Source organism: Odocoileus virginianus, chromosome 2 (genome assembly GCF_023699985.2).
Source record: "Odocoileus virginianus isolate 20LAN1187 ecotype Illinois chromosome 2, Ovbor_1.2, whole genome shotgun sequence".
In the NCBI taxonomy this organism is placed as follows: Eukaryota; Metazoa; Chordata; class Mammalia; order Artiodactyla; family Cervidae; genus Odocoileus; species Odocoileus virginianus.
The window spans coordinates 9,959,060-9,971,531 of record NC_069675.1 but is presented as its reverse complement, the minus strand read 5'-3'; the positions used below and the strand labels follow the sequence as shown (position 1 = coordinate 9,971,531).

Here is a 12,472-nt window from a genome sequence, read left to right as displayed (position 1 = left end):
CACATTTATGTTATTCTAGCTATTATCACACCTACCATCCTAACTTTAATTATATAAAACTAACACTTTATGCTGCATGCTCACTTACTCACTGTAATCTGACTTCTGGCCCTACCCTCCAGTGGTAGACTTTTTACTCATTGAACAATCACTTTCTGACCAAATCAAATGGTTGGTCCTTTCTTGCTACCATTGCACCTGGTCCACTTCTGTATTTTAGCACTTAGTACACACCTGAATTTCACTATTCATCCTTGAATCTCAGTAATAATAATCAGGTCAAGTCAGAAGGTTAATGCTAAATATTTGTAAATTCAACACATGTTTATTGCACACTGCGTATCAAGCACTAAGCAGAGTGTTGGTGACACAGAGAAAAGGGTCCCAACCTCAAGTTCACAATCTAGAAGCACAGTGCCAGCAGTCAGTCAATGCTTACAGCAATGTCTGAGCCTTCTGTATTTGTACAGATCAGAGTCATTTATCAGGTCAAAGATAAGAGGTTAACCATCGGCATGGAGAATGCAAATCTAGGTAGTCAGCATCCTTGCATCACTATATAGAGGCTTGTAGCATAAGGCCTCTTAGATGCTTATGTTATGCTCACCCAATCTTCCAGGCAGTTTACAAACATCTATTTACTTGTTTGCATGTGGGGATCTTAGTTCCCAGACCAGGGATTGAACCAGTGCCCTCTGTGGTGGAAGCACAGAGTCTTAATCACTGGACTGTTAGGAAAGTCCCAGATATCAATTCACTTAATCCTCTCAACAGTTCTTTGAGGTAGTACTATTATCCCCATTTTACAAACAAGGAAATAGGCACTAAGTAATGTGTCCAAAGTTACATAGCTACTTAAGGGAAAAGCTTAGGATTTCAATCCCAGGCATTCTGGTTTTTACTACACTTGATTTGTCTCCTGATAGTTTTTCTTTAAAGGGAGAGGGGAGAAAACCAGTCCTTTGAAGATATCACAGTTTTAAGCAGAGAAGTACTATAGTAATGTGGTAGTAGGATATATCTGGCAAAGTACATAGCAGCCAGTGTCCAGAAATTCTTGATTGCATGGCTGAACATTCTGAAGTTATTCACTATTATTATTATAGTTATTCACTATAGTTATTCACTATAACTTTAAACCAGTGGCTATCAAGCATTTTTTCTTACAACCTATGGTAAGAAATAATTCTATACTGCAACCAAGTACATGCAAGTAAATACACATCCACACACTTTATATAACTATATTCATGACTATATACTTAAAACTTAGGTTTCTTAAAGAATACTTCCCAGTCCATGTGCCATGCACTCTGACACTTTTATCCTATTTTACTATTTTTCTAAAGGTTGATTTAACCCGCTAAATTGACTTCATGATCCACAGCCGTAACCTAGTATTAAACACAGTTTAGGCACTGTTCTCTGAAACAAGTAGTGAAAGTTAGTCAGTCACTCAGTCGTGTCCGACTCTTTGTAACCCCATGGACTGTAGCCCACCAGGCTCTTCTGTCCATGGAATTCTCCAAGCAAGAATACTGGCGTGGGTTGCCATTTCCTTTTCCAGAAACAAGTAATAGTAAGACATAACCCAATGCTTTGGAAAGATAAAATTAAGGAACGGAAATGGTTAGGAGAAAAGGAGACCAGGTGAGAATACAGCAATAATACAGGAGCACAAATGGTAATGGAGAGAACATTTCAGGAGATTTTGTTTAAGACAAAATATTCTGAACTTACTGACTGAATATGCAGGGAAAGGGAGTGGGCAGAACCAGAAATAAAGCTGTGGTTTCCAGCTCAGGAGGCTGAGCAGACGAAGTGCCTTTTAAAGGAATAAGGAAGTCAGACGAGAAGGCAAGTACAGTTGACTCTAAAACAATGGGGGTGGGGAAGGGAGTTAGGGGCTCCACTCCTTCAGCAGAGAACGGGGGGACAACTTTACAGTCAGCATCCATGATTTCACAACTGCAGATTCAAACAACCACAGACCACGTAGAAATGTAGTATTTATTTTAAAAACAGGCACATAGGAGCACCCCTGCAGTTCAAACCTGCTGTTGTTCAAGGATCATTATAGACAGTATACAAGATTATCAGTTTTATTTTGGACAAAGAGTGTTGCTGGAATTTGGAGAAAACTGGTAGTAGGTACCCTGACTATATAGCACAGAATTTAAGATTAGAGCCAAACAGAAATGTAGGATTTAACCCAAGAGGACAGTTCAAGTCATGACAGAAGACAGGATGCCCCAAAAATAAGAGAAAAGAGAGTAGTAGACTTTTATGGTTAAGAGAAGACAAGGGACCGAGAGGAAGAGAAGTTCCACAAGGAGTGAATTAAGAACGGCAAATGCTACTGAAATGGAAAGATGAGGACTGAGAAAACAGCATTTCTAATGAGTAAGAGGTACCTTGAATAGTGGAAGGAGAAGCCAAATTCAAAAGAGCTAAGCAGTGAGTGATGGTAAGAAACTGAAATGAATTCAAATTTGTCCGCACCTCTCCCATCTTTTCCCGTCCCAGAAACACTGGTTAGGTTTGTAGTCACAGGCCTCTTTTCTTTTTCTGGCGTTCTGTGGCCCTCCAGATAGTGATTTGAGTAATTAAGTTCTTCTTAAATAAGTGTCCCTAGCAGTCTTAGGTTAAAACCAGATTGGTCTCTACTGTGCTGTCAGCGCCCGGTACTGGCGCTCTGCTTGTCCCCGCTCGCCGCCACGGCCCTGGCCTGGATGTGGGAGGCGAAAGCAGTGAGCATTTCCTGGGCGGTCAGGTGAGCGCCGCGCATAATCAAGCGATGGCCGTCTCCTGGAGGGAAAAACACGAGTCAGGCACCAGGACTGCGGGGCCAGGGCCGAGGGCTCGCGACTCCCGCCCGACTCCCAACGAGACCCACCGAACAGCACGTCCACGCAAGGCTCGGAGCCGTCGTGCCTCACGTCAGCAATCACTGAGCAGTTGAGGTTCGTGCAGCGAACTTTCTCGCTGCTCACCGCCTGGAGAAAGGTCCTGCGGTGAGAAAACGGCGTGAGCGCTGGACAGAAGGGACTAGATCCCCAGCGGGAGGGAGACGTGCCCCTTCGCGTCCGCACCGCTGCCCCTCGTACCTCGTCGATTCCACGTTCTTCTCGAAGGGGCAGAACTGAACCCGAACCTGCTTGACCGAGCGGAGTCCGAGCCGAGCCAAGGCCGCCGCCATGGTGACACCCGCCCCGGAAGGACTCTTGGCTGGCGGAAGTGTCTCTAGTGCGGGAGTCTGTGAGCCGCGGCGCACTTCCGCAGTCACGGACCTCCGCTCGTTGCGGATTCTCCGCCTGGGTTGGCGGTGCTGGTCCCCCAAGCTGCCGCCCTGGGCTCCCCAACCGAGAAGAGGAGGAACGCCAGGAAGGAGAGAGACGGTTTCGGCACAGGGTATGGAGGGCCCAAAGTTCGCGCTCAATAAACACTACCTGACATCAAAAGCCCTCTTGTACCATGGTGAAGGCAATGAATAATGCGAAGGCAGTTTGCTCGGATGACACGCCTTCTGCAGCGGCTCCCTATCTGCACCCTGCTGTGCTAGATCTAGGTTAACACCGTCTTAAGTTCTGGTCCCTTCCAAGGTGAGGGCACTACCACCGCAGGGGTAATCCCCACTCAGGTAATTTCAGATTAAATATGTGGACTCTGGAATAGCTAAAGCTTACACGTGAAGGTTCTACAGCCCACTATTCTTAAATGACTGAAAACAGTAATGAGGAGGGGTGTACAGGGCCGTGGGAACTGATTTAAGTGTAGAATTTCCACCTATGTGGTTCCCGAGGAATTGCTTTGTAGTAGTGTCCTAACCTGTCTTGTGTTTAGCCTGGCTCCTGGGATTTAAGAGGAAGTGACATCTAGGCTGCCTGCTTTCTTTTGCTTTTCCCTTTTCTCCTGGGATCCAACCCTTAAGTCTTACTCCCAGGATTTAGCTGCTAGCCTCTAGCCTTGAGATGTCTTTACTGATGGAGAACTGTGCCCGAGCCTCCCAAGGATGCTGACCTCCGGGTTTCAAGCTGTGGTCATGCCCTTTACTCTGGATTCCAGGCAACTGGAGTAGTGATCTTGGTTTAGCTTTTCAAGTCCAGGCTCTGTGTAGCTTGTGGTTCTCAGATATGCTTTCTTCCAAGCTCCCAGTTAAGCTTTTAAAATATGCATCTAAATGTCTGGGCTTTTTCAGACAGAGATGGGGAGCTCTGACTGGATTCTGATGAGGGTCCTTAGGATTCAGAACTGGTCCCCAGGCAGGAAAGAAAAGATAAGTGCCAGCGAGGATGCTGGTGCTGCCTCAGGGCAAGCCAGGCCTCCTGGTTTCCTACCAGGTAAGCCTCAGGGCTAGGTCCTCCTCCCCACAGTGTGCTTAGCAGCTGAGCTGTCTGGGTTGGAAATACTCCAGGCCGAAGGGGGGGCTCCAAGCTCTCCAGGCTGTTGAGGCTGCTGCTGGGCAATTCCATGGTCTGAACCTCATTACATGCACCTGGTAAGGCAGGAGTGGAAGGCAGGTGGCTAGCAAGGGGGACCCTAAAGCCAGATTGAGGATGGGGATGGGTTATGAAGAATGAGTTAGGGGCGAAGAGAGCCTGGAGTTGGGGAGGGAGAGTGACTTACAGCAACGGGGAAGCCCCCTACGGACTTGAGTCTTGGGCAGGGGCTGCTGCAACAGACACAGCAGGGCCCCATCCAGCCGCTGGAAGATGCTGAGCATGAACAGAGTCTGGCGAAGTTCTGGGGACAGGCCCCACTGCTCCTCCTCCAGCAAGTCCCTGACCACTCCAAAGTCTTGTCTGAGCTGCAGCGCCCCCTGCAGGCTGAAGGCCAAGGTACAGTGTGACCGCCTGACCCTCCTGCCTCTCCAAACTGCTCTTCCCCACCATTCCCCTCCCTTTTTTCAGTTCTGTTCATCGCCCGGCCACTTCCTTCTTTTCTTCTCACCTGAACCGGATCCCATGAGAGAGGATGTGGTCAAGCCAGGCACCCAGGATGGCGGTCAGCGCCTGGCTCAGGGCAGGGGCCTGGGCTTGGGGTGGCAGTCCGTGCAATCCTTGCAACACAGGCTCCAGTACCCTGCGGACCACTAACCCAGCATACTCACTAGGAATGCTGGGAAGCTCTGGAGTGAGAGAAGAGAAGGGACAGGATATGAGGTCAGGGAGACCCCCTCAGCCCCTAATGGAGCATTCAGGGTGGCAAAGAAGGTGAGGACAAGGTTGGAGACACAGAGGTTGAGCCCCTCAAGGACGTGGAGGGGCTTGGACACTGTTACCCCGGGAAGCCTTAGGGAATGCCGAGATGAGGAGTTACCAGGACACAGACGGTGCCGCCAGTACCGACCCCGTGGCATGTGGAGTTCGAAGTCCTGTGTGGCTTGTTTATGACATTCTTGAAAAAAGAGACTTAGTGACTCTTCAGGCAGGAGCTGTGGGGATAAGGAAAAAGTAAAAGGGCTTGCTTATCTGTGAGGGGTTTGTCAAGTCATATGCTCTTCTAAATCTGAGGTGTTTAACCTGGCATCCATAAAGCCCCAAAAGAGAACTATATGCATAATTGTATGGGCTTGAGCATTTTCTGAGGAGAGATGCTATAGCTTTTACTGAGTTTTCCAAAGGCCTTGACTGAGAAAAGATTATGGACAATTGCCCTAAGATTACCCTACTCAGCTTGGTTTAGAAAATGGATATCCTCCAGGTTAATTTTATTCCATGGGAACATTAATAGGAAAAAAAAGATGGGAGACACCCTCACTACCACCAATGTTCAAAAGCAAATGCTACAGAGAGGGGTCTGCATGATCTACAGACAGGCAGCGGCTGAAAAGAGAAAAGCAAATTGTACAATCTTCTGTCATCTATAAAAGGAAGGCAAGAACTGCTTGTAGATCAGGAGCAATGAATATAAGTTTCTGAGATTCAGGAACCTTTGTAATGTCCTCACGCTGAATATTCTTTATAGCCACTTCTATTTCTCCAAAGCACTTTAACCCATAAAGCAAGAAAAAGTCCCTGTGCTGGTTTGGTTTCTCTGATTTGATAGGTTTTGTTTTTGGATGGGGAAGAAGACAGCAAAAAGAGAGAGGTATCTACAGCCCATCTTGGAGAAGAACCCCAAGAATTGGGGTGTGTAGTGGCAGGTCTAAAGAAAAAGTGACTGTATGCCTGAAGAGAGGATGGGACTGGGTTGGGGGGTGGGGGTGGGCAGACTTGGTGCAGGAGGGCCCCTGTGGTTCCAGGTATATATCCTGACAACAGCCTATCTAAATCCAAACTCTTCTCTTAGTCCAAACACCAGAACCCCTTTCTCCCTTATATATGATAAAAATGTTGCCCTTTTGTCAACTGACATTTGTTAGGAAATTCTGTACTCAGCACTCAGGAAATACAAGGTCACACTATGAGAGAGTTTTTTCTGAGACGTTACAGTCCAGCTGAGGAGAAAATTCACATCTGATCATTCTTTTTCATCCCAGTGCTGTATGTAGTTGAAAGCCCAGAACAGACCCAGCAGTGGCGCAAGGCATGAAATGCGACGGCGTTGGGGTCACATGGTGAGCACACCATCCCGGCCCCGTTTGCCCTCTTCTCACTGCAACTACCAAGAGTTGGACCTTTCTTACATTATGTCTCCCCGCTTCCTTTTTATCCTGACTGCTATCGCTGGATCAAACTCTTATCACTTACAGCTTACAACGGCTCCCTATCACTTATGAGATAAAGTCTAAAATCTGTGGGCTGGTGTTCACTGCCCTCCATATCTTGATGACAACCTACTCCTCCACAATCCTCCGCCCCTACCTTTGACATGTGCATGCTAGGGCAAGTATGTGCCCATGTACATGCACACACACACACACAAAGGGAGCTTTTGCTTTGGTCAGGCCATCTCCCCACTACTCCCCCAAGGAACTATGAACTACCCACCTCCAATAACCCCCGCCGCTCCTCTGAGGCTACCCATCCACCAGCTTGAGCCATAGGCCCTCTATGGCGCTTCTGTTACCACATGCCCACCAAAGCCTTCCCTCCCCAGAGCTCCCACAGTCATCACTGTCCAAGCCTACTCATGAAGACCTGTTCTGGGACATGTTGAATTGAAAGAGGACATGGAGCAAACTGATGTAGAAATGCCCAACAGGTAGATGTAGATGGTGGGTTAGGGCTAAACTGTGAGGGTTCACAGCGCCTTGGTGCAAAGAGGAGGAGCAGAGGGACAGGGACTAAACTCCACAACCGTGCCTCTGTTCAGGGCAAAGAGGAGACATCTGGGCAGGAAGAGAAAACAAAAAGCAGAGACATCATCCACAATAGGAACAGACAGAGTGTAAGTAAAGAACAATTTAAATAGAAATATAGGAGTTTAGTTCATAAATTTAGAGGAAAATAATAAAGTATTAGAAGAAACAGCCAAGAATGAATGAAAATCACCACTGTAGAACAGGGATTAGAAGTCGAGGTGGAGGCAACTAAAGTGCTGTTTTTTCATCACAAGCCTTCTAGAATAATATTTTGGTTTTAATAAAAATAAAGTTGTACTTTTACAAAAAAAAAAAACACATTCTATCGAAAACAAGTAAAGTCAATCATTTATCTTGCTTATTCTCTACAAAATATACCTCAAAGTAACCAAATAATTTTTGAGACAAGTTTCACTTGGGACTTCCCAGGTGGTCCAGTGGTTGAATCCACTTTCCAGCGCAGGGGGCCCCTGTTCAGTTCCTGGTCAGGGAACTTAGATCCCACATGCAGAGGGCACCTGAGCCCCCACACTCTGGTGCCCATGCACAGTGAGAGGTCTCACATACTTCAATGAGGATTGCACATGCTACAATTAAGACTCAGCCAAACAAGTAAATTAAAAATTTTAAAGTTTCATTTCATAAGAGTAATCTGATTAATAATGAAGAAAGGATGACAGAATGTCACCACCTGGCACCCTCTAATGAAATAATGGATATAGACAGTGATCATCAGTGGCTGTTAAAGTCACAACAGGAGAGCCTGACATGGGAGTTGGGGGTTGGGATATACAAGTGAAAGAAATTGACCATGGGTTGATTGTTATTAAAGCCTCAGTGGTAGGAATATGGAGGTCCATTATGCTCTTCTCTCTCCTTCTGTATTTTTAAAAAATTTTCCATAATAAGAGTACAAAAAGTGGATTTAGTGGTAGTCCACACAAGAAAAGATACATTCAGTGGCAATTCCAAGGCACTTGAGTTGTTCTCCCACCATCACAACCACCTCACCAACCCCCAAGCTGTTACCTCTCCTTACCTGGATCTGCACAATTAGCTTCCGGATCTCCAGGCCCAGCTGCTGCTCCACATCCAGAGCCAAGCTTTCCTCTGAGGCCAGGCGAGACAAAGCTTCTGCCTCCTGCAGTAGAGGCTTTGACAGAAACAGAGTGAACTCTGAGCCCAACGCAGGATGCTCCCCTCCTGTTCCCTAGCTACTCACAGGTAATTCCTTCTGGATCAGGAGCAGGAAGGAACCTGGGGCCCACGCTGCCAGATGCTGCTGAGTTGTGCTCCAAAACCAGAGCAAGGTAGTCTGCAGGGTACAGAGCCCCAGGGCAAGGGGTGCAGGACCTGGGGAGAGGAGGGACAGAGTATCCGAAGGGATATGGAGCACCTTTGGGAAGAGGCAGGTTTCAGAACAGAATAAGGAATAAAAGGGGTATCCTCAGTGTTTTCCTATCCCCCATCCCCAGCACCTTGTCTCACCTGGCTGCCCACAGAGGAGCAGTCCTGATTTGGGCTCCCGAAGGGCATCCAAGAGAGGAGGGAAGAGCTGCTGTAAAAGTTTGGTGGTACAAGAGGATGAGGGAAGCCTGCTCTGATTTCCACTAGCAGATCCCAAGACCTGGCAGAAGCCTGAAGATGAGAGGTATGGTTTGATAAGGAAGGGGCAATTTGGGGCTTGTCTCACTGCCATTACCCCTTCCTCCTCACCTTGATCCCAGCTCCAAATAAGAGACTGATGAATTAGGTTGCGACACAAAGAAGCCAGCTCCTTCTCACACTCCTGAGGCAGTGATGCTAGTGGGAGAAATGACTCTGGAGCCTGAAAACAAGGTCTCTTTTCCACAGCCACTGCCCCCACTCAATGATGGGGGAAGAGGGGAAGTTCCCCCAAGACTCAAGGCTGGCATGGAAAGCAAGACCTTGCCTTGAAAGCTAAGAAGCTTATAGCCTGAACCCCCAGGGGTTGGGTGGGGTGGGGGATGTTCGTTCTAAAGGGCCTGCTTTTGTAGCCTGGTGGCAGGTGAGTGAGGTGAATACAGAAGTAAAAGACTCCAGCCTTCCCAAACACCCACCCAGGCCCATCACTCACCCTGACCCAGTGCCTGACTCAGCTGCTGTGCCGCTGCCCTGGGGTCCCTCCAGGGTCCTAGACTTAAGTCCAGGCTCTGAGCACAGGCTGCCCACAGCAGGGTCCAGTACTGGCTCCACAAGGCTCCGGCCCCTCCAAGCCCCAGTTCACCGCTGGCTGAACCCGCGACGCCACCCAACAGGCCCAGTAGCCCAGGTAACAGCTCCCGCTCCTCTTGGCACCATCTGAGGAGCTGGTCCCTCAAGCCAGATCCCCTGAGCGCCTCATCCAGCCAACCTGCCACCCGGCAACCCCGCTCCCCCGTCAGGAGGCGGAGCACACGGCCGGGGGGATAAGGGCGCGCTGATACTGGGACTTGGCTCAAGGCTTTCCCCTGCAGCTGGTGGTACGCCGTAAGTGTCAGCAGCAGGTTGGCGAGCTGGGACGACAGGGCTGGGGTGGCGGGCGCCCGGCCCAGAGCCCGAAGCCGCATCTCGACAGTAGCATCCAAGCGTTGGGCTGCCAGTCCGACGGGGCGTGCTAGGAGTAGCGGGTGGGGCGTCTCCAGAAGGCTGCTTCGCAGGACCGCCCCTCCGGAAAGGTGCTGTAGCAGGTCGCGGCACAGCTGAAGCAAGGGGCGGTGGCTGGGAGATGGAGCGCCGGGACTCAGGATCCTCAGGAGGCGCACGGCCGCCTGTAGGTGGAGGGCGCAATCCCGCGCTTGGAGGAGCTGCTCCCGCTCGCGCTGCAGCCGCAGCAACACAGCCCTGAGACGCCGTAGAGCCGGAGGAATCAGGCCGCCAGGTGCCAGCTCCCGCCCCCAGTCTACAGCGCCAGCCTCACTGCGCTCTCCTGCGTCCGCCGGCGCCGCCCCCCTCGGCCGCTCTTTCGGAGCCCCGTCAGGCCGAGCATCCAGGCAGAGGGTGCTCCGGGCAACCGGCAGCCCCGGGCAGCCACGAACGTCCCCGCGGAGAGCGCCTGCCCGCTTTCTCTGCCACTGCTCCTCCTCGGCGCCCCGGGGCTGCGCCCGTAACGGCGGCACGGCAGCCAGCGGAGGCAGCAGGCCACCAGAGCGAGACGCTTGGGCCATGGGACACCGTGTCCGGAACCAGCCTAACGATTCCCACCACCCCGCACTGCGCGGCGGCTGCGCCCTATCCCCGGAGCCTCCAACTCTTGCCAGGGTGCCGCCGGGGCCGTGATGGACTCTCTGGCGCTCCGTAAGCGCATGCTTCCGCCCTCGACAAAGATGGCTGCGTACGCCGTCTCACTTCGTCCTTGGCTGTTATCAAATACCCTACTGTCTTTCATTCTCGCGTCACTGTTGACGGGTATGGCACCGATTCCGAAGACTGTGGGGCTAATCAAGTTTGGCAAACATGTGAAACCAGACCAGAGGGGGTCCAGGAGGGCTCCACTGGATCTGTTTTCAGTGGGATTTTGTGCTTCGCGAGGCGGGCAGAGGCTCCGACTCCTCTACCCCGAAGCCTGCCGACGCTGCCGCTTTAGTTTCCTGTAGGCTTTCCTCTGCGGCCTGGCTGCCCGCTGGGGGTCGCTGCTGTCTCCAAACACTGCGGGGTATTCGGTCCTGAGGACTGAGGCGCCGCCGAGGTAAAAAGGACTCCGCGGGAATCCCCTGGCTGTCCTGTGGCGCTCTCCCGGGTCTTTGGAGAGGAGTGACTCTGGGGCTGACTGTCAAGCAGCGCGATGCAAGCGGAGGGAGGGTGGGGAGCCAGGGACAACTCGGCGGTGATGAATGCTTGAAGTGGGCAGGATTGGGCAGAGGAGGGTTGAGGACTGGGGATGGCTCAGTGATAAAGAACCCACCTGCCAACGCAGGAGACGTGGGTTCAATCCCTGGATGGGGAAGATCCCCCGGAGAAGGAAATGGCAATCCGCTCCAGTATTCTTGTCTGGGAAATCCCACGGACAGAGGCGCCTGGTGGGTCACAGTCCATGGGGCCACACGGGAGTCAGACATGACTTAGTGACTAAACAACAAGGAGTTGCCTGGGGAAAGATATGAACAGAGGGAACAAAGACACTAAAGCAAAGAAACCTTAAGGAGAACTTAACTGAAGTGAGGCCTTAGTTACGGGTTTGAGAGAAGAGGCGAGAAAGAGGACAGCAAGTGGTTGAAAGAGTGGCACATGGGTTTGGATGTCCTGAAGTAAGTGGTAGGATTACTGATGGCAGGGACAGGATCAGATTTGGGAGCACCGAGAAGCCATACTTCCAACTGCTTCCCGGTTATCTCAAAAAGCAGCAAGTCCAAAAGTTAATTCATCATCTTTGCAGATTCATTGCATTTCCTCTAATCTTGATTAACCACACAAACTTCCTTCCAGCTGCTTTATTCAGAAATCTGAGAACCATTCTCCATATTCCTCCCTTTTCCTTCATTTGTGTCGTCAATCTATTTCTGAAGTGTCTTTTGGGTCAATCCCATTATTTCCAGTCCTGCTTCTGCAGCCACAGCCCGAGTTCAAGAATTCATTCTTTCTGACTTAAACAGTTGTAATGACCTGCTGACTAAACATTTCACACCTAGATTCATCTCTTTCCCCAGTACTCTTTCATTTGAGCATTTCACTCCCTGGATCCCTAGATCAGATCCACTTGTATCATTAACAAGACAGAGTCCAAACTCACCAGATCACACAGGGTTCTTCAGGGCCAGCTCCTGGCTGAATCTCAATTACAGTAGCTGCCTCACCCATCTTTGCTCCTTCAGCATACCCTTATTGAGCACCAACTATGTGCTGCACACTGTTCTAGGCACTGGAAAGAAAGCAGTAAGCCCAACAGACAAAAATCCCTCTATTCAGTGAATCAGAAGTGTCTAGTGGGGGCAGCCCGTCAACAAACAATATAATATGTCAAATATGAGAAGTGTAAAGAAAGGTAAAGCAAGAAGGAAGTTAGGGAGAATTGAGGAGAATTGAGAGGTTTCACTTTTTAAATGGAGTGGTCAGAGAAGTCCTCCCTAGGAAGATTTAAATAGGGATCTGAAGAGGGTGAAGGACTGAGCCATTCACTGGGGAAAGAGCATTCCAGGCAGAGGAAATAACACATACCAAAGCTCTGAAATGGGAGCACACTTGGCGCATTGTAGAAACTTCAGAGGAGACTGCTGCAGTTGGAAGAGG

At 50.0% G+C, this 12,472-nt stretch overlaps 2 protein-coding genes across 3 annotated transcripts; both read right to left on the bottom strand.

Annotated features, from left to right (window-relative positions):
• Positions 1-1,996: 1,996 nt before the first annotated feature.
• MRPL53 (mitochondrial ribosomal protein L53) lies at positions 1,997-3,296 on the bottom strand. Its single transcript, XM_020895692.2, has 3 exons — positions 3,108-3,296; positions 2,897-3,009; positions 1,997-2,808 (listed from the first exon to the last, which is right to left on the bottom strand). The coding sequence occupies exons 1-3, from the start codon at positions 3,197-3,199 to the stop codon at positions 2,675-2,677; spliced, it is 339 nt and encodes a 112-aa protein (XP_020751351.1). The 5' UTR covers positions 3,200-3,296; the 3' UTR covers positions 1,997-2,674.
• Positions 3,297-3,443: 147 nt separating this feature from the next.
• CCDC142 (coiled-coil domain containing 142) lies at positions 3,444-10,420 on the bottom strand. Of its 2 annotated transcripts, XM_020896136.2 has the most exons (9): positions 9,345-10,420; positions 8,963-9,049; positions 8,735-8,884; positions 8,469-8,599; positions 8,286-8,399; positions 5,320-5,434; positions 4,951-5,128; positions 4,627-4,826; positions 3,444-4,495 (listed from the first exon to the last, which is right to left on the bottom strand). In XM_020896136.2, the coding sequence occupies exons 1-9, from the start codon at positions 10,411-10,413 to the stop codon at positions 4,239-4,241; spliced, it is 2,301 nt and encodes a 766-aa protein (XP_020751795.2). In that variant the 5' UTR covers positions 10,414-10,420; the 3' UTR covers positions 3,444-4,238. The 2 variants fall into 2 exon arrangements, with proteins under 2 accessions (XP_020751795.2, XP_070331982.1); XM_070475881.1 differs by lacking the exon at positions 8,963-9,049.
• Positions 10,421-12,472: the final 2,052 nt, after the last annotated feature.